Source organism: Sparus aurata, chromosome 6 (assembly GCF_900880675.1).
Source record: "Sparus aurata chromosome 6, fSpaAur1.1, whole genome shotgun sequence".
NCBI lineage: Eukaryota > Metazoa > Chordata > Actinopteri > Spariformes > Sparidae > Sparus > Sparus aurata.
In genome coordinates this window covers 35,305,251-35,327,880 of record NC_044192.1, presented here as the reverse complement: position 1 = coordinate 35,327,880, position 22,630 = coordinate 35,305,251, and the positions used below count along the sequence as shown (strand labels likewise).

Sequence of the window (22,630 nt, the reverse complement as noted above, 5' to 3'; positions counted from 1 at the left end):
CTAGCCTGGACGGGGATCTTGCTCACAATTTTTGTAAAAGACGGAGAATCCACTGTTGAAAGTGGCAGCATATCTTCGACAACATACTCTGCCACAGTCTCCTCACTTCTTGAGGTTCAAGCATCGCAGAACGGGAGAATGTTTTTGCTGCTTAGTTTTTTTCTCTGCTCTCATCCTCAGTTTGCTTTCTTTTGGTTACTAGCTTAATGTTAGTGTGGCACCGCTCTAGATGTTTCGTTAAATTACTTGTGCTGTTACTGGGATTTGTACCGAGTAAAATATATTTTTTGTAATGCCTTACATTACTGCGTTACAGCAAAAAGTAATGCATTACAGTAATTGCATTACTTTTGTTATGTGTTACTCCCAACACTGCATTTTGAAACATAAAAATTTATGTCAAAAAAGAAAATTACAGGGTGCACTCTAGGGGTGGTGAAAAAAATCGATTATTGATTAATCGCGATTATAATACTGATGATTATGATCCGATTATTAAATTTCCAAAAATCGATTTAAAAAAAAAACAAAAAAGGGTTGTTTTTTTTTTGTTTTTTTTTTCCTTTTTTGTTTTTTTCTTAAATAGTAATACAAACTGGAGTCCTCCTCTTACTGGCTTCCGCTACATGGTCCACAGTCTGGAGCCAAGATATGTTATTCCATCCCGGAGCTTTTTCACACTTAAATCGATTCTAAATCTTTACAAGGAGACAAAACTTTCCGTGCAAGTGTCCCTCAACCTGCAATGCCTGGACATCCAGAGCTAAAGTCTCATATGTGACCGTTACAGCTCATTATGTCAGCAGTTAATGGAAGCTAATGTCCTACGTACTTCAGACGAAAGCTATGAATGATAGCCACACAAGCGCAAATATGTGTGAGTTTCTCAAAGCAATGGCTGACGAGTGGGGAATAGAGAAACACGCCCTGGTTCTCGTCACCAACAATGCTTCTTACATGAGTCCGGCTGCTGAGTTTGGCAGCTTTCTTTTAACAGTGAAACACTACATTTAAAACAAATTAAAAAATAATGATTTTGTTTTTACAGTTACACTATACAATATTGAAGGTGCTGTGAGGTATTACTCAAAAGATAAGTAAAATAATTCAGCAGCTGACTGATGTTAAATAGAAGATCAATAATCGTTAATAATTGAAAATCGAATCGATAATCGTTAATAATCGAAAATCGATTTGTAATCGAATCGAGACTTCAATAATCGGAATCGAATCGAATTGGGAAATTGGGCCGATTAACCACCCCTAGTGCTCTCAGGTCTCTCTATGTCTCGGTGCAGGTGTGCCTGAAGAACGGCAAGTGGTTTCCATTTTTTTGGATAAAACTTTGTGTTCTCCTTTAATTTCTAAACTTTTTGCTATTATGAAACATCATTTTAGATGTTTACAGCATAATACAATGTACATAATTGTGATAAAAAGTGAAAAAAAATAAAAATGAGTGTATATATTCCTGTAGATATGTATTTTACCCCAGCGATAAGGTGCTGGAAAAATTTGAAGATGACCCTTAAAAGTGCTTGAAAAGTGCTTGAATTTGACCTTGAAAAATGTGTACGAACCCTGCATAATGTACATGTCCATGTTACAGCTTGTCATGAGCCATGAGCCTTACAATAGCCTGTTAAGTGCACACTCTATGGATATACTAGTTTGGTCTAGCTACCGGAAGACACGGATGTCAACAAACCAGTATGTAGCTGCTTGCACAAACACACTGTTTAAACGACTTTTTTATTCATTTTGAGTCATACACGCTACAGTGCTGTGTTGTAAGGTGTCTGCTGATGTTGCATAACTTTTGGTGTGAGATGTGGAGCATGTTAAGATGCTTAAAACACAGTGTAAAGTTCTGACCCCATGCTGTTAGCTGTCAATGCTAAATCTCCGTTCACGTAGCCCTGTAATGGTTGGACCAAATGTGTTCGCGTCTTCGGTACTGGCAAGTCAAGGGTAGCTTGAGCAATGAAGCTGCATGTTGAAATCGACTGAAGTTCTCCTTTAAAAGAATTTTGATAGGCCCAACACTACTCAAGTTATTAAATAACAACTTCCTGCAGATTTGATTCAAAACAGGAAGTGTTGCATATCTCTACATTGGTGTGGTCTAATGACATGAAACTCACAGTACCAATTCACCATGAGCCCCTGAGGCCCTGTGCAAAATTTCAGGCATGACCACAAGGTGGCGCTCTTTAAATTGAAGAATTTTATATCTCCACAACGATTCATCGGATTAACACGAAACTTGGTACAGTTATTCTCAGTGCCCTTCTGAGGACAGCTGATAAAGAGTTTACCAATCTGCCACTAGGTGGCGCTCTGGTAGCCGTCTGATTTAATATTTGGCACTGTGCCCACACCATAACACTTATGGAAATGAAATTCATAGAGGTGCTATAGAATGGCCCCTGTGACTCACACACCAAAAATGACCAGCAGGTGGCGCTATTTTCAATGCAAAAGCCTTTTTAGCCCATAACTCCCACATAATATGTCGCACACTGTTAAAGCTTATACCGACATGTTCCCTCAATTCAGCTAAATCGTGCTCACTTTCCATTTGCAAAATCATGACAAATGAAAAACCTACTTTTTCGAACTCCTCCTAGACAATTTGACCGATTTGCACCAAACTTTGCATGTAGCATCTGTGGACCCTCCTGACAAAAAGGTATCAAAAGAATGTTGATAGTCCATAAAATGTGCAAACTATAATACAACAAATTCCTGCATATTGTGTTGAAGACAGACAATCTTGCATATCTTTAAAAAATACAGTCTGACTATCATGTAAATGTTCATAATTGTGTTCCATGGACTGATGAGGCTTTGTGTAAAATTTGGTGCAATATGGCAACTAGGTGGCGCTCTGGGGGCAGTGTAATTATTGTGAATGGAAAGTAAATGGGAAAATCTTCAAATCCTCTTCAGAACTCATTGACTTTCAACCTCTTCTTGTGCTTCATACTTTGAGCTACAGACACCATTCCACCTTTTAAAGAGTCAGAAGACCTTGAACTAGTGGGCATTATTCAGCTTTTTAAAATCTTGTATGGTTTTGAAATCATCACAGTTTTAGTTTTAAGGATTTTTAGGCCACCTTCTGATTTTATAATGGGTGTGTATTGCGTGAGCTAGAGTGCGTGACATCATCGCTAGAGTGGAGAGCAGCTAGAAAAACTATTTTGGCGATAATCATTACATTTTTTTCCAAAAATGACAGGAGTTTGGGAGGCGTTTTCCCATTCATTCTTATGGGGACATTATAAACTTTGCCTCTGCTACTGCTCCAGCATATGTGCAGCCACAGAAACTGTAATAAAGCTCTACAGGTAAAGGTGCAACAGCACCCTCTACTGGTGCAAAGCCAACTAGCAGTGAGCAAGTCAGGACATGCTCAGTCACACTAAAATGCAGCAGACCAGTCAGTGAGCAGACAGTGTGAAGTTGCATGGACTTTCTGTGTGTTTCTCTAATGATGTGTGCGTTCTTGAGGAAATAGTAGTTATGGATAATTTGATCACTATTGTAGTTTGTGTTATTTTACATGGAAATATGTTCTGTGAGTTTGAGTAAGCTCAGTAACCTGTGTCTCAGTAGTAGTTAGCCACACTTTGCTTGCACTGCAGCTACATTTGGATTGTGAGGACTTAATGATGATTATTTAGTTTGTAATGCCGATTTTGCAACTCGTCTATTTATTGTGATTGTGACCACACTTATTAGAGTTTAAAGGTCTAATTATTTACTGTGGTTAACTGTCAGTATATAAAGCTATCATGCTGTTTAGCAGTCTATAGGGTCAAACACTGTACTCCTGTCATCATTTGCTCTTTATGTAGATTGCAGGGAGTTCTTCTGATTTCAGCATACATTTTTTAATACCGGCAGGAGGAGCAGCCCACCAAATTATGGGAAAAACTTCCTCAACAGTAGGCGTAGCGTTGACAAGTCCGACGGCTGGATGCATTGACAGCAGCATGCCCCGACAGGCGTGGACTGCGAGGGCTTGTCAACCGAGCTGCTTGCAGCTTTAATTAGGGGGCCAAGCCCGAGGGGCCGAGGGAAGCATACGCGTTTCCTAGGACCAGCGGTGCTAGGAACCCTATTGTAATTGTAAAGATTTTTATTTTTATTTTTCTCCGGCTTAAAGTGGTGCTAAACCGTGGAACGGAGGGCGGTGCAATTTGGAGGGTTGGTCTAGACTCCTGCGAATATCTCACACACAAAACCTACATATATTCGCCTGCAGGGGGCGCTATAACCTAGGCCACTGCCTTTTTGCCTATAACTCCCACACTGTATGTCGCACATTCAAAAACCTCGTATCCCCAGATTCCCTGAATGGAGCTGAATCACTTTGCGATTGGCCACGCCCACTTGCGCCTAGAAAGTTTTTTTGCTAAATCGCAAAAACTAGAAAACCTACTTTTTCGAACTCCTCCTTGGGATTTTGTCCCGATCTGCGTTAAACTTGGCACCTCTTCAGCTGGACCTGCTCTAAAGTTGTCAAAGATTTTTGCTCGGTCAAAAACTGCGTTCATTATTGATGAACACATTTCTGTAGCTAGCTATAAAAATGTAAACTGTTCGATATCTTGGTCAAACTAAATGCGATTAACACCAAATTTGAGATCCTTGATTGCCATGAAATTGGGAAGGGGTGAGCCGAATTTTACGAATTTTAGCCACTAGGGGGCGCTAATAATATGGGAAGTTTATATCTCTTGAACGGCTCCACCAATTTTTACGAAATTTGGTCGGTATGATGAAGGGCCAATCCTGAGGCCATATCTTGAAGGTGGTCATGACTGGTCAATGTGGGCATGGCTTAGCTATTACAAGATAAACTACAAACATTAATTTCAGCCAAACTATCATGCTGAGAGCTTTGAAATTTATATGATACATATGGAATAAGACAAAGTTCTTCCATACTAAAAATAGCACATGTACTCCACTAGGTGGCGCACTTCCCATTACATCGAATACAGCGAATACCATGGCTCAGACATGTAAAACACACATGTTTATAAAGCCTGTAAATGTTTCATCTGCCCATTAATATGATAATGATAAAATCCTGTGGATATGCCCAGGGGAGGGGCTTTTGTGTTAAAAAGGAGGCCATTTTGCCTTGTAGTGGGGCGGCTTAGCTGAAAAATTGTGCACTTTGTGATAAAAGCATGAAATTTGGTACACTTAAGGCCAAAGGCAGTCTGAAAAAATTGGATATCAGGCCATCATGAATATTCAACATGGCGGCTGTGGTGGCCATTTTAAAAATGCTGACAAATACTGACAACAGTATTTAGATCAGTTTTCTTACTTGCATGGTATAAAATATGATGTTGATGATCTTGTTAGTAACATTTATTTACCATAGCTAGTTTAAGGAAGTTTAAACATGGAGAATAGATATACATCTATAAAAATTAAAGATGATTGCCACGATCAGCATGAACGTTGTAATTGTAATAAAGTTTCATATTTTGCATATCATATGGTCGTTATCCATAAATAATTTTACATTTTATCACGCAGAAATAACATCTGTAATATGTAATAAGCCCATAATCTTCCTTTGTTCTCACAATTCAAGATGGCCACCATTTCCTTAAACTTCACACATACCTAAGTCTCATAAATAGTGACATATTGATGTCACCTTCAAGTCCTTCAATTCATTAGAAAGATCAGATGTGACTTGACAATTGCAACATACCTCGAGTTCATATCTGTCATACGCTCGACTCTATGTAGGCTTACAACTAGATAAATAAAACTTATTTAAGAAAAACCCTTATTTTTCCCCCATTGACACCCTGTTCCACATAAATAGTTATTGTGCTAACGTGCTAATACCATGTTTCAAATGGTGGATTGCTGTTAATATAAGACTACTTGGTAGGAAGATATCACAGAACCATGACTGCTTTATTTAGGTATGATAGATGAATTAAAATAATTTTAGAAAAATCCTTTTTATTGTTATTTTTATACTGTTATTACTTTCCCATTAACACCCTGTTCCACATAAATAGTTAACGTGCTAACATGCTAATACCACGTTTCAAATGGTGGATCGCTGTCCTCAGCAAGCCACCCCTCGTTGATCTGTCCTCAATTTCTCTTTGCGCACATGAGGAAGCTGACACTCGCATGTTATGACATGTGGCCCGTGCAGTACAAAATGGTCACCAGAAAATTGTGATCCAAACTGTGGATACCAATGTTGTAGTTCTAGCTGTGGCAGCAGCTCAAGGTCTAAAGGCAGGAACACACCAGTCCAACCGTTGGACGTCTGAAGCGCTTGGGGATTCTCGGACGAGTTCGAGAATAAATCTGTTCGGTGTGTTCAGTTGCGCTGGAAGCTTTCGGAGCCACGCAGACGTTGTCTGATTCAACTTGCGAAGTTTGAGGAGGTTCAAAAAAGCTGCCTTAGACTGCACAGCTCTCTGTTACTGTGAAGAGGATTGCTGAAAGACTTCCACGATTGACCCCGTGTGTGGACAGTTACTTTTGTCAGTTAGGTCTATCTTGCATTGTGAGCTTCCAAATAGGCTAAATACTAAACTTGCCACCTGAATTCCTAATCAGGAGTAACAATTTTCAAACCAGTCATGGCGGCCATCTTTATTTGTATCATTCATGTACAAACTCCAAAGAGCTAAATAAATATAGCTAACTATATGATCAATATGATATTATGATCAACCCACAAAAGAAAATTATTGACACACAATTATTGAAAATAATTGATTGAAAAATCAATATTGAAAATTTGCGAAGGCCCGATATCAAATTTTTTTGGGGGCTGTCTTTGACTATAAGTGTACCACATTTCACGCTTTTATCACAAAGTGCATGATTCTTTGGATTTATGCTGTTAAGCCACTCCACTATTGGTAAATCAGTCTTGCTATGGTTACAGAGAAGGTAACAATGAGACAGAGAGTATTGTTCAGCTTTTGTTTCATTTCTTTTGTACAGTATGTTTGTTATTTTCACTTTTGTAAATATTTGCACTGCTGCATTGTGGAGGTTGGGGTAATTAAAATTTTTTGACTACGCCATTGTTTTTCCATTTTTTGAGGAGTTTAAAGTAGAACCCTGCTTCAGACTGAAAATTCAGATTTCTCTGTGCCTGTCTTTGCAGGAGGTCTGGACTGAGCTCCCGACTCCTCCAACACAAACACATATACTAAAATATAGCTGCAAGCGGCAATCCGCGGGTTCTAACCCCTTTCGCCCCAAGCCGTCCACCCTGACCCTCATCCCCAGCAGTCGATAACATCACCCGCCGTGTTCCTCAAAGATCTGTGCAACACATACCCATGATAAGCCCCAGAATTCTCCAAATAAATATTAGATATTAGTTAATACTTGCTGCTAGAGCATGCATACCAAATTTGGTGAAATTCCGTCCGATCTTTGAGATACGCATGTGTAGCATTTATAGCGCCCCCTATTGGTTGAGGTCAACATGCTGTGGTAGGCAGATTTCCAGTACAGTTGTGAACCTACCCACCAAGTTTTGTGAGGATAGGGCAAAGGGTGTGGGAGTTATGGCCAATCATTTCTAAGCCCCGCCCATTGCAAAAATACATTGGTCCGTGGCGGCCAAATTTTTTTTGTCCAATCTGGCTCATTTGTAGTAGAAATGTGTCTTTTTATCCCCCAAAGCCGTATACAAAATTTGGTGTTGATAAGTCAATCTTTCAAAAGTTCTATTCATTTTACTGTTTTTCACATTATGCAAATTAGCAAAACATCTAAGAGGCGGAGCTATATGGTCCAAGAGGCTTTTTTGTAGAACACAGGGAGCTGGACTTGTATGTCAAATTTCAAGTCAGAGTTACGGTGTGAGGGGCGGGGCCTTCCCAAAAACGCATTTTCAAGCCTTAATTACAGCGCCACAATCTGGCTGACTGGGCTCATATTATGATGAAAGTTGATGCACATCGTTTCCAATCATTGGGCCAAGTTTCAAGTTTCTGGCCCAGTGCAGCTCACAGGAATTTGAGCTCAAGTAATAAATATTAATAATAAATTAATTAATAATAAATAATAAATATAGCCACAAGCTGCAGTCCGCAGGTTCTGATCCCTTTCGCACCAAACTGGCCACCCTGACATTCATCCCCCGCAATCGATGACATCGGCCGCCGTGTTCCTCAAAGATCGGTGCAACACATAGCCATGATAAGCCCCAGAATTCTCCAAATTGGGTTTTTAGCTACATGCTAATGGCATTTCTAGCGCCCCCTATAGGTTGAGCTCCACATGCTCTATTAGGCAGATTCCCAGTCTTGTTTTGAACCTACCCACCAAGTTTTGTAATGATAGGACAAAGGGTGTGGGAGTTATGGCCAATCATTTCTAAGTGTATTTTAGTGTAGTGCAGTGTAGTGCGCATGCACCGCGGTGCATGCAGCCTTTTCCAGTCGCTCCTTACTTTAACTTTGTTTTTAACTTTTCACCTATTTTACTTTATCTTACTTTTTCAGTTTTTACGTAGTTATTTATTAAGCTACTTCCTCTCTAAACATGTTTGTGTTGCAGAGTTTTTGCTGTTGCGTTTGTGGTGGAATCATTCTTTTTACTCTGCCACTCCACCGTCGCTCAGCAACACCACATTGTTTACTCCAGGGATCAGCTGATAGAGCTAAAGCCGGCCGACTTGGCTACGGTGATGGCGGACATCCCTGCTGAACTTTGGAGGAAATCACTCCGGGGTTGCAGAGGAAAAGGATCGCTACGACGGAGGAAAAGAGCGAAACACCAGAGACTTTTTGAGAGGAAGACGTTCAAGCCGTGTCTCCCCTCTCTCATAATGGGAAACGTGAGATCAATGGGGAGTGTAGTCTGATGATTTTCACGGAGTCATGGCTACATACCGATGTTCCTGACCACAATGTTTCCACCGAGGGTTTCCACACTGTCCGGGCTGACAGGGACTGCACTACGAGCGGTAAGCATAAGGGAGGGGGACTTGCTGTTTACGTGAACAACAGGTGGTGCAATCCTGGTCACGTTACCGTCGAAGACTGCATCTGCAGCCCGGATATTTAACTGTTAGCTGTGGGCCTCCGTCCATACTATTTACCCCGTGAGTTCTCACATGCCATTGCAGTGGCTGTGTATATTCCCCCGTCTGCTAACCCGACGTCAGCGTCATCCACTCTACAATAGCTGGACTACTGACTGCACACCCGAGTGCTCTCATTATAATCTCGGGTGACTTCAACCATGTCTCCATTAAAAAGACAATCCCGAAATTCACCCAGTATGTGACCTGTAAAACCAGAGAGGAGAAGACCCTGGACCTGCTGTATGCTAATGTAAAGGATGCATACACCTCCACGTCCCTTCCCCCGCAGGGAAGATCAGATCACAACTTGGTGCTTCGAAGCTATATCTTTGTACATTTTGTATATGGTGTACATATTACACAAACTAGGGGCACAATGGCGCTCTTTCTTGCGGTGATTTTGGAGAAAAGACGCTCGTTGCTCGTGGCCCAATTGTTGAAAAATGCGCGCTAAAGTGCCCTCCTGAGAGCTAAAACACGTGCTAAAGTGCCCTCCTTAGAGCCAAAAAAGCTTGCCAAAGTGCCCTCTTGGTTGGCAAAACACACTAAACTGCCCCCTTGGCTGGTTAAAACTAGAGATGCACCGATCAGGATTTTTGGGGCCGATCACCGATCACCGATCACCAAAAGCAGTATCTGCCGATCCCGATATTGCCGATCACCGATCACAGTGTCAAGTCCATAAATTCTTCTATATTGGTGTCTTGAGTTACTTTCATATATCTAATTAATGATTCTTCTTACACAACATTGACATTGTATTATTAAGTATAAAAATTAGGAGATGAGAAAGTATCATGAATTGACCACCGTTTTATTGCAGGCTGAGGCAATGTGCAATATTTCACACTCTAGAGACTCTCTTAGAGACAACTTGGACTCAGCTTACATAGAGTAACTATAGCTTACTAGTGGGAATGCAGTCAGGATGGGAATTTTGTCATTTTAGGGGCAAGTCCATTTGGCCTGCACTTTTGTTTTCAGGGGCACCAAGGCCACATGACAGGGCACAAAGGCCACATGACAGGGCACAAAGGCCACTGAGTAAAATGTGTTGATTTACCTTTCAGACTGATACCATAACATCCTAATTTATAATAAGACATGGATTATGTATTAACACATTTTCTAATACCAAAATCAAGTTAAAGTTACATTAGAAAGTAGTTTTTGTTAAGTAGGGTTAGGGTGAGGTGATTTTTGTGACACCACACTGAATATTAGTGTTATTGAATATTTCTCCCAATAGAAATTCCCCAAAATTATGGCAAAGCACATTTTTTCCAAACAAAAAAATTGTAGAATAACCAGCAGGACTATGTGTGGAGTGATTTTGGTGACACTACACTCTGAATAATAGTGAAGTTATTGAATATTTTTTGTAGTTTCTCTTTTCGGTGTTGCACTTTGTAGACGGTCCCTGCGCCCTCGTCTCACAGACGGCTGACCATAGAGACCACAGTTACTGTCTAGACGCTCGTTTAGATGAAAATACGGTTGTAGCTCGTTGTCTTCCTCACTACGGTAGGAAAGACCCGTCGTTTGTGTTTTAACAAGGTTTCACTTATGAGTTATTGATCCGGGAAGTTCGAATCTGTGAATATATTTCCAACTTTACCAAACTAAATCCTACCACATAAGTCAGTTACGTATCATGTCAAAACCGGCTGCGCTCGCTCGCTGTGCTGTAAGGTTCGTTCGTCTGTTTTGAGACATTGCTGCTGCTTTTTGAGAGGCTTTCACGTGAGATCATCGTGATGATGAGACTCCACCTGCGCGAACCGCGGACTCACTGAAGTTACTGTGAGTGACTACTGTGCACTCAGGTGGCTGTAATTAAAGGCAAGCTCGCTATGCTGACCGGGCCAGGGGCACAGAGGCCACTATGGCCATACGATGAGTTTTTTTCACGCTGCATCAAGGCCAAAGTGTGGGGCAACAGCGGCCATGGCTGCCGTGAAATTCCCACCCTGCATGCAGTCAATGCACTGTCTCTATATTGAAACGTCATCTGATCGGCCTGATTTGATCTATTTTGAGAACTCCGACCAAAACCGATAGGGGCATTATCGGCCGATTGCGATCGGTTGCCGATCGATCGGTGCATCTCTAGTTAAAACATGATAAACTGCCCTCTTGGGAGCCAAAACACATGCTAAAGTGTCCTTGTGGGAGCCAAAACGTGCGCTAAAGTGCCCTTCTTTTCGCCCCTGCCCTTCAAAAAGTCTGCGCACGCCACTGTTGATGGGCTTACTGAGTGCATTACAGACTACATAAATTTCTGCGTGGACGGCATTGTCCCAGCAAGTACTATATGTTGTTACCCAAACAACAAGCCTTGGGTAACTAAAGACATCAAAGCCATTCTCAACCAGAAGTAGAGGGCCTTCAGAGGTGGCAACAGGGAGGAGCTGAGGGACATTCGGAGGGAGCTGAATGCAAAGATCAAGGAGGCTAGGGACAGCTACAGGAGGAAGCTGGAGAGGAAACACCAGCAGAACAACATGAGGGAGGTCTGGAGTGGTATGAGGACCATCACGGGCTTCAGACCAACCAGCGGTTGAGCTGATGGCAGTGTGGCTAGGGCCAATGAGTTAAATTTATTCTTCAACAGGTTTGACACTGCAGCCCCGGCCCCTGCTGTCTCTCCTGCTGACTGTCTCCAGCCACCACCACTTCTGACCCCCCCTCCCCCTCCTGATAGCACCTCATCCAGCTCTATGAACCTCACACCCATCCCTCACTCCTCACGCCTCTCCTGGCTCCCTTGCTACCTGCCCTCCTCTCACTATGGACTCCAAATCTCCCCTTTCTCAACCTGCACTGTTTACACCGCTTCATGTAAGGAGACAGCTGATATCATGAAGACCCTGGAGAGACTCGTCCTGGATCAGCTCAGGCTTATGGTCAGGCCGCACCTGGATCCCCTCCAGTTCGCCATTTCCAATCATTGGGCCAAGTTTCAAGTTTCTGGCCCATTCCAGCTCACGGGAATTTGAGCTCAAGCGGCAGAACCCTAATAATAATAAACCGGCACAATTTTATAAGTCTTTTTTTTTTTTTTAATGACTTGAATCACTTATTGTTATGATTCCGGTTTTTCTGTCTTTTGTTTCCTGTTTTATTTTGCAATTTTGCCCTTGTGTGTCGTGTAGGGGTGGGATAAATAATCAATTCTGAGATTCATCGCGACGCAGATGTACAAATGTCCAAAATAGATTTTCTAATGTTAATTGACAACGAAATGTTGACGGAACACAAGAGGTGGAACTCGTAAGTGTGCAGCGCCCAGACATTCGTTGGTGCGCTCATAACAAAAAAACATGAGATGGCTGAGTGCAACATTCAACCTGCAGCCTCTGCTTTAACAGCGAGCGAGTGGAAGCATGATTGCAGTTGCTTCCAGCAAGAGGACCATCGAGCAAGCAATATCAAGTTTTCCACCTAACTCGGAAAGAGTGAAGCGAATTACAAACTCTATTGCTAATTTGATTGCCAAGGACTTGCGTCCGTATTTTATTTTTAACTAATAAATATATTTTTAAAAAACATTGCCTCTGTTATCATTTTCGCCATTGTATAGCTTCTAATAAAGTGAAAATACATACTGAAATTCACAAATATTATTAATAAAATTCTTATTGTGTCACGGCGAGCATGGTCGCAGCATCCACGTCAGTGTGCGGGCGCGCCGATAGCAATTAGCAGGAGTTGGCAGGTGTATGAGAGAGGAGAGAAGCAGCGCCGTCCGCTAATCTTGTGTGTGTGTGTGTGTGTGAGGCAAGCGGCGCCGTCTGCTAATTGTGTGTGTGTGAGGCAAGCAGTGCCGGCTACTATTTGCAATGCCATACGTCTATACTTTAAGCATTCATGCAATTATTAGGACTATAATTTGTCACTTTTTGCCATGGGGCCAAAATGTGCATCGTTTTGAATCCATGTGTTGAGAAGCGCTGTGTGTGTGTGTGTGTGTGTGCGTGCGCGTGCGTGCAGTGTTGGGGAGACGTAAACTACATGTAGTTGAACTACATAGCTTAACTACAATTTGCTGTAACTTGCTGGTAGTTAAACTACATTCATATTTTGTGCTGCGTAAAGTACTACTTTTTGGGTCATTTTTTGTAGTTTAACTACTCAATTTACAAACTTATGGAAGCCAATATGTTCCATAATTCAAATTAAAATGGATTCATAGAAATGCTTTTTCATTTTCCAAATATAGCTGCATTTGTTTTACTCATAAATAAAATGAGTAATAAATCATCCACTTTCATTTTCTTCTTCAAGACTGCTCATTTTGTAGCTTAATTAAAATGATAAAGAAAATTACATTTAATATTTAATTTTCAAAAGATGCCCCAGCAAATAGTTACCAAAATTCAATTTGAAATGTCAAATTTGAGGATTAAAATGCATTTGCAGAAATGCTTTTTCATTTCAAGGTCATAGCTGCATTAGGTGATTCATAAATAAAATGAGTAATAAATCATCCAAATTGCACTTTCATTTTCTTCTTCAATACTGCTCATTTTGTAACTTGTCAAACAATGAAAATGTAAGTGATTAATCATCACTTTATTATTCCTTATATTTCAAGCTGAAAGTACTCCGATTGTACTAACCAGTAGCAATAAAGACAAAGCTAAACGCCGGAGTTAGCATACAAGCTAACAAGCTAGATTTACCAACAAGCTACGTAGCTCAACTGCAACATCGCAAGGGGATGTGCGCTATTGGGAGAATTACTGTAACCACCGCCATATTAACGTTGTGGTTAAAACATAGAATTTTCTGCTGCTTGTTCAGCAGAAAAGCAGCAAACTCTGCGTCGCTCTTGAGTCCTTACAAATCCCGCAGCTCCTTCCACTTCTGAAATGAAGCTCTGATATTTATCCTAGTTTCCTTTCTGGCACGGTCCATTTCTTCCTTTTGACACTGCTTTGACCTGCGCAGGGGAGGGGCACTGACGAGTACGCACCCACCTAATATTGTCAATAAACACTCGTGTTGCACAGTTAAGAATTGGCCTGTCCACTTAAAAATGTGATACATACATATACATACACATATATATATATATATACACATATATATATATATACATACATATATACACATATATATATATACACATACATATATACACATATATATACACACACATATATACACATATATATATATATATACACACATATATATATGTATGTATGTATGTATGTATGTATGTATATATATATATATATACACACATATACATATTTATGTATATATATATATACACACACATATACATATTTATGTGTATATATATATATATATATATATATATATATATATATATATATATATACATATATATACATATACATATATATACATATATATATATATACATATTTATACATATATATCTCTTTTGGATGTCCTGTTGGAACTGCTGTATGCAAATAAAATTTTATAAGATGAGTGATAAATGTTCAGTATGTTCTGAGCAACATAGACACGTGTCAGAAGTAGTTTGTTTGTTGTTTCACACTTGATGATATATGACTTGCTTTGTTCTTAATAAAGTCCTGTCTCAATCTTTAAATACAATCAACATCCTGATTCATCATTTTGACTTTGTCTAAACCCTACAATTACATTTGCATCTTCTTTTTATCTCCTTCAGCGCCAGTGTGTGCAGTATGCTCTTAAGGCCCGTCCATTGCGATGTTATATTCCCAAAAATCCCTACCAGTATCAGGTGTGGTACATCGTCACCTCCTGCTACTTTGAGTACCTTATGTTCCTCCTTATTATGCTCAACACCATGTGCCTGGGAATGCAGGTATGTATACAAAATGTGACACATACATACAGCACATGGTCTTACTTATGGTCAGATACAAACATTGTGACAAAATATTCAGCAATGTGCGCATAGAGTAAGACTGTAGAGAACCTTCCACAAGTAAGTTACTAAACACAATACAGAACAATGGGCAGGCATAGTACGACACACATGGACAAACAAGGATGAAGAAATAACCTAATATACATCAGTTGATATTGGGGAAAACCAGAGCACCTGAAGGAAATCCACACAAGCATTGGGTGTAAGCAGCGTTGCTAACAACTCTACTGTACTCCTGTAACAAGATGTGATAATTTGCTAATCCATTTTGACATATACACATCTGAAAACAGTAAGACCCCAATGTATTAAATGTTTCACTACATCAGCTTCATTGAAATTTGATGCCAGCAGCATGTTTTAAGTAAGTTGTGGGAGGTGCAACTGTCAGGAACGAACAGAAGGTGGACCCAAAATGCTAGACACAGATCGCAAAGACAAATTTAATCCAAAAAGGGTTTGGTACACGGGTAATCAGTCCAAGACAGGCAAACAAATCCAAAGGGGTCAGGCAGAGGCAAGGACAAAGAAAACGGGCAATACATCACATAACCAAAAAACACTCAGGACTCTAGGAAAATCGCTGGAACGTTAAACAAGCTAAGACAAACTGGCACTGGAAGGTGGGAGAGACAGACTACTTAAGCACACAGGGAGGGGAGACAATGAGACACAGGTGAAACACATCAGGTTTGGGCAGGTAATCACACGGGAGGGAAGGACAGGGGCAGAAAGTGACGGGTGGTCGTCATGATTGGGTATAACATTTCTATCTTCGAAAGGCTCAATATTTCACACATGATATTATAAAGGATATTACTACTTGGGCTTGGGAACACTCCTTATAGTCGTTGTCAGCAGATAATGTGCTTGTCAATGATTGCATTTTGTTTTGCTCACACAGGGCTGAACCATCTCCCTAAATTACTTTTAGGGCTCTATCTTGCACTAAGCGCAATTGACTTTGTACACTGGCGCTTGTGTAATTCCTATTTTGCATTCGGCGCACATTGGAATTTTCCCTCCACAGACGCACGTCCTTAAATTAGGTAATGACTTTACGCTCCCGAGGGCAGTTCAGCGAAAAGAGGAGGCGTGTTCCGGCGCAAACGTTCACTGGTGCTATTTTGCCATTTCAGAAAACACTTCCGCAACAGACCAGGAAAAACCTAGTCTAAAGTCAGTGGCGCTTATTCAGATGCTATTTTAAGGGCGCATGCTTGGCCATAATGTAGCGTGTGCTCAACGTGCATACACTTTGCTTCTCTCATCTACAAGGAAGCAGTTCCCGTTTTTGCAAACCATACAAAAAAACATTGAAAAGATTTAAACAGAAGAACTAATTCTTTTTCCCTCTGATATGCGACGCGCCCGCCGTAGCCGTAGGGTCCGGGAGTGGCAATGAGCAATGTGCGCCTAGTGGAGCGGGTGGACGGAGATGGAGTTGGGGGAGGAGGAGGAAGGGGCACAACAGGAGCAGGTGGTGCATTTGGAGACTTGAGGCAATGCGCCTGAGAGGCCGCAGCAACATCGCCACCCGGTCAAGACAGGCATTAATGCCTTGCCGCATCCCGGACAGTGCGGTCTGGTCTTACAATGCTGCCACGGCGTGTAGTGGGTCTGGATCCTCTGTACCTTGGTGTTTGCGCTGCTCCGTCATCAGTTGGCTGTTGCGCACTGCTCGGCCCATGTGCACTGCTCCTGAGGCCCGGTGCAATGTCATGGGGGTGCCAGCCTTAGAAACAATTGTGGCAATTTCCTCCCACTCCCGTTTAACCAAAGCTAATTTGGATGAATTTCTCTCATCCCCATACAATGCCACTTCTCGGTCTTTTACAGCCCTGACAAGAACGTCGGTCTCCTCGGCTGTGAACCTCTACTGGCGTGCCTGGCAAATTCGCCATTATAATAGCAATCCACCATGGAACAAGCGCGCCTGCTTTTAAAGGGAATGTGAGATGACTTAACTGTGAGATTATTTAACTGTCTGTATCTGTGCCTCTTTTCCGCTCAGCACTGCAACCAGTCAGACCATGTTACTCACCTGTCTGACATGCTGAATGTGATTTTCACTGTGCTGTTCACCGTGGAGATGATCCTTAAACTAATGGCCTTCAAAGCTAAGGTGAGTCAATATATAGTGTATAATTACATTTTCCAGATAAAACACATAAGGGCTGACTGTGATTCAGTGATAGTAAATTCTACCGCACTGTGTGTATGTTGGCCTGCCCATTGTCATTGTGATTGTCCTGTCATTATTTCTTGGTTGTAGAGCCAAAATTGGGTGGTTGTGCCAGTCTTAGATTGAAAAAAAGGTTAGGAGTGGATTAGCCAATCACTAACAGAGTTTAGAGTGTGGCAGACTGTAGCATTATAATCTTCCTCCATCCTCCTCCAACACCCATGTTGCGATGCGCATCTTGGAATGTTTGGCAGACATCTCTGCTTAGACAGCTGCACACCACCTCAAACTCAACCTTAGTAAAACTGAACTCCTCTCCATCCCGGGGAAAGACTGCCCTCACATGGACCTGTCAGTCACCGTCAACGATGTCATGGTATCATCTTCGTCGACAGTGAGGAACCTGGGTGTTATCCTCAACGATAAATTGTCCTGTGCCCCCAACATTACTGCTGTGGCCCGTTCCTGCAGATTTGCCCTCTACAACATCAGCAGGATCCGCTCTTTCCTCACAAAAGACGCATTGCAACTCCTGGTCCAAGCGCTGGTCATCTCCCGCCTAGACTACTGTAACTACTGAATGCGAGTGGACCCCTACCTGGTTGCTTGAATTTCCTGCTACCTCTCTGACAGATCACAATATGTCAGGCTGAAGGACATCACGTCTGACACTGTGATCAGCAGGACTTCTGCTACAACTCTGATACATGTCACATCCAGAAGTTCGCAGATGACACGGCCATAATGGGGTGTATCAAAGACGATGAAGAGGAGGAATACAGGAGCCCAGTGAGGAACTTTGTTGTCTGGTGCCACCTTAAAGACTAAAGAACTTGTCATTGGCTTTGGGAGGGACAGACCCAGACCTAGACCAGTTCTGTTAGGAGCAGGGGAGTTGGAGGTCATGGGGACCTACAAATATCTTGGGCTGTGGCTGGACAACAAGCTGGACTGGACGAGCAACACCAAACAACTGTATAAGAAGGCCCAGAGCAGGATGTGCTTCCTGAGGAGGCTGCGATCCTTTAACATCTGCAGGAAGCTCCTGCGGATGTTCTATCAGGCTTAGGTCGCCAGCGTTCTCTCCTACGCTGTGGTGTGTTGGGGCAGCTGGACATCAAAGGCAGACCTCTACAGGTTGAAGAAGCTGAACATATACATATAGAGCAGGGGTCATCAACTATATTTGTCCAGGGGCCAGAATTTTCCTCTGCGCACACTGTAAGGGCCGGAGGCTCATAAGATAAAATAAAATAAGTATTGTATCCTAAGTAATATGTTATTATTCAATATATTAGTTTTCATTCCAAATGTATGTTATTTTTTAGCCTCTGTCAGTGTTAACAAAGCCATACAATTTAATAATATCATTTAATATTATAATATTCTATAATATTTTCAAGATTATGGCCAAGTGTTTAAATAAGTCTTTTTGACAGTTTTCAAATGTAGCCTATATGTGCAATAACTGTGTTGAATGAAAAAATGCAATATTGCTGTTACATGACTTTTCCTAAAAGTGTCTGTATTTTAATTTAGAACAGGTTTTTTTTTAAAAATATAAATGACACACAAAAAACAAAGAAAATATTATGTGTTTTACCTATTTCGACCATAAACAGTCATATTAACCGCACATCGTTTCACAGGGTTTGCTGCTTTCATGGTCTCTCTTGTCTCTAACTTTGCGAATATACTTGTGAGTTAATTATTACATAGTTGTATTATATAGCCTTGTTGGCACCACGGGCAAACTCAAACGGGAGTTGCCCCTCCGTGAAACAGCGAGCGAGCTGTTCAACAAGGTTCTGAAGTGATGCGACTCTGACTGTGTATCAGGGAAAGCCGAGGAAGAATGTCCGCATCCTGAGCACCGTGCACACAGGTGTGGGCACCTTTAGTGGGGCGAAGGCAAAGCCAGAGTCTGTGACTTACAACAACGCCGAGTACGGCGAGGACCCGGACCAGATGGCGAGGGCATACTGCGTCAAAGTACGCGAAGATGGCCAGTGGCGGTCTTCTATAACACCCTCGACCTGGCTGGGATAAATGCCCGCATCTTATTCAAGGAGTGCACCAGCAGCAGGAGAGCCCGTAGGAAATTCCTGCAGCAGCTGACAGAGGAGCTGAGGGCAGAATACATGGAGGGGAAAGCGGCCGCGTTAGTCGGCACAAGGTGGGCAGCAGCGGAACCAACCACCGCAGGAGCACACGGAGACGGAGGCAGTGCCGGTCTAAAAGAGCTGCAAACGGAACCAAATGTCGGACTTGAAATGCCACACGCCGTGTGTGGTAACTGTGAGGAGAGCGGAGGTAATCTGCAGGCTCACTGTTTGTTTTTGTTATAGATCAGCTCGTTTCCAGCTTTTTCGATTATTATCATTTATTTCATATAATATTAAGTGTTAGAATAACGTGTTTCGTAATCAAATAAGTTACTTTTAATTGTTTATTTTCTTGTTCTGAATTTTCTCTATTAATCTTGTGTAGATATATGCAATAATTACGGTTTACTATGTGCGATGGTATGAATATTGATGAATGTATAATTAAACTTGTCAAAATGTACATTTTGGTGTTATTTCGTTTTTTTAAAAATATCATGACACAATGAAAGTATTCATCACTCAATTGGGTATTTGCATGAGAGAATATAGAGTTTAAAGTCTTAGCGGTCAAAATGACCGTTTATGGCCGTTAGAGTAGTGTTGGAATTCTGGCTCTTTTAGCTAGCCTGTGTGTGTGTGTGTGTGTGTGTGTGTATCTTCCCGCTTTTTCTTCTTTTTCTTTTGCCTCATTCTTAAACAAACCGCAGCGCTTCACTTCCTGGTTGCTGTCTTTCGTCTTTTCGCGGTCACGATGACTCATGGAATAGTCCATTACAGTACGAAAGGGGAGGGGGAGAGCAGATAATACGATTTGGACATTCTGATGTTTTTTTGTTGTTGTTTTCATTTTAGTTTTTTATTTATTTTATGTTTAGAAGTACATAATTATAATTTACAAAGACAATGGTGGAGGCCTGCTGGCCGGAGGCTCTGGCCCCCTGCTGGTCGGGGAGGGGGCATCTGGTTGGGGGCCCTTGCAGTTTGGGGGCCCAAGGCCTTTTCCTTAATGGTAAAACCGCGACTGGTCGTAGTTTGTGGAGAACACTGGAAGAATAAATATATTTAAATGAAAAATGGCGCTCTCAAAGAGCCTTAAGCAGAAAGTTGATGCTGAGAACCGTAGCTTTAATGAAGAGTGGACTGATAAGTACCTATTCATAGAGCCAACTTTTAGAAATGCTGTACCTGTGTGCAAGGGAGTAGGTTTGATTTTGAGATTGGTGGGGACACAAAAGTGCTCCAAGGCAGCACTCCTGAAAGTTGACGTTTTTTTAAATTAGCAATCATAATTTCACGTCATGCAGATGTTATAGGTTAAAGCAACTCATGAAAGACAAGGAGGCAACTCTATTCTATTCAGATCATCATCACACTGACATTTGTCACAGTGCTGAATCTCATGACTAACATATCCATCATACATTTTAACCTCATCTGTGAATTTCCAGCCTCTCTTTCAGCTTCTCCTCCTACATCTCCTCCAGCTTCTCCTCCTTCATCTGCTCCAGCCTCTCCTTCTCTACCTCCTCCTGCCTCTCTTCCTCTACCTTCTCTGGCCTCTCCTCCTCTATCTCCTCCAGCCTCTCTTCCTTCATCTGCTCCAGCCTCTCCTTCTCTACCTCTTCCTGCCTCTCTTCCTCTACCTTGTCTGGCCTCTCCTCCTCTATCTCCTCCAGCATCTCTGCTGTCTGTCACCTTACAAAATTATGTTGATGCATGACATATGAACAGATACATTAGGGATACAATGATCATAGAGCTTGATGGTACAGTTATTGCCTGAGCAAAAAGGCTTTTACTAAATATTAATATTAACTAATATTATTTAATTATATTTTATAATTATAAAATCACATGATCATCTACAATGTGAGGTTTTATTGAATTTCCACCACAAAGTTTCTTCATTTGTGTTTTTAAACCGTTGCTCACTTCTACACAAATACATGAAAATAAGAATTAAAAATAACTTTAAAAAAAGTGTATCTCTTTGGCATTAAATATTCTCTTTTATTCATTATCTGTTTTGTTGAGCCTCCACCTATACACCCTTGAAGTAACTTACACTTTGACTCCTTAAGAAGTCTCTTATATCCAGTTTTCTTTTCTTTGACATTCTTCAAATCCTATACAGCACACATGCGCGCACACACGTACACGCACGCACGCAAACAGACACAAACACAAATGACACCACTGATATTAAAATCCGTCTAGCTGAGTGACCCAGGAAGAACAAATGCCGAACATGTTGACAACTTACACTCGCAGTTGCAGATAACATGCACTGCCTCTCGTTCGGTCCAACTAGCAGGTTGCATGTAGCTTTTACAAGCAGAAGGAGTGACAGCAGGGGCAGCCAATCACATGTAAGTTATCGAAAAAACGGCAGCCGATCAGGGAGCGATATTTAGGTTAGAGGCAGGACTTCTAGCAGAGACCGACATTTAACCCTTTGTGTGCCATAATCATTGACTAAACACTACGAACAGCGGTTGTATTGATAGTGACTACACAGCAGTGGCTGAATATTGGTAGGGACATGTCCCTAGCGTCCCTACCCAATTCTACGCCCTTGCCTGTGTGCCTCATTTGCAACGAAACTGTCGCTGTCGCTAAAGAGTACAATCTGAGGCGTCACCACATCACAAAACATGCTAGCTTCAAGGAGTCATATCCTGAACATTCAGAGGCCCGTCACAGGAAAATTGCTGCTTTTAAATCTCAGTATTCCCATGCCAGCGGAATTATTAACCGAACCACAACGGAACAAGAGAGGGCAACAAGTGCGTCTCTACAGGCGGCCTGGGTACTCTCCAAGCATAACAAGCCATTCACTGATGCTGAGGTTTTTAAGGAGTGCATGGTGGCTGTTCTGGAGGAACTTGCCACGGACAAATCTATGGACAGGATAATTGCGTCTGTTAAGCAGATACCTCTGTCTGCTAAAACTGCTGTTCGCCGTGTCCATGTTTTGGCAGAGGAAGTCCGGCAACTTGTAATTGACGAGATCAAAGAAGCCAGATACCTCTCACTGGCTATTGATGAGTCCACCGACAGTACTGACATTTCCCAAATGTGTGTTTTCGTCAGATATTTTGATGGCAGAGATTTCAGAGAGGAGCTGCTGGCCTTGATTCCACTTGAGGGGCTGGCCACTGGCGCTATTATTTTTGATAAGCTGGAGGAACTATTTCAAAAACATGGACTATCATTTGAAAAAGTAAACCTGGTTGTCACAGATGGTGCTCCTGCGATGATTGGCAGAAACAGAGGACTAGTGAGCAGAATGAAGGCTGTCGCTCCCAGCATTAACGCACTTC

General features: G+C 41.7%; 1 protein-coding gene across 5 annotated transcripts in view; it reads left to right on the top strand.

Moving 5' to 3' along the window:
• Window positions 1-22,630, top strand: part of LOC115583819 (dihydropyridine-sensitive L-type skeletal muscle calcium channel subunit alpha-1-like) — a 277,692-nt gene that overhangs the window by 103,605 nt on the left and 151,457 nt on the right. For all 5 annotated transcript variants that reach the window (XM_030421006.1, XM_030421010.1, XM_030421011.1 and 2 more), the window contains 2 exons: window positions 14,790-14,948; window positions 17,029-17,139. In XM_030421006.1, the coding sequence (XP_030276866.1) occupies window positions 14,790-14,948; window positions 17,029-17,139 (270 nt within the window). The remainder of the gene's footprint in view (window positions 1-14,789; window positions 14,949-17,028; window positions 17,140-22,630) is intronic.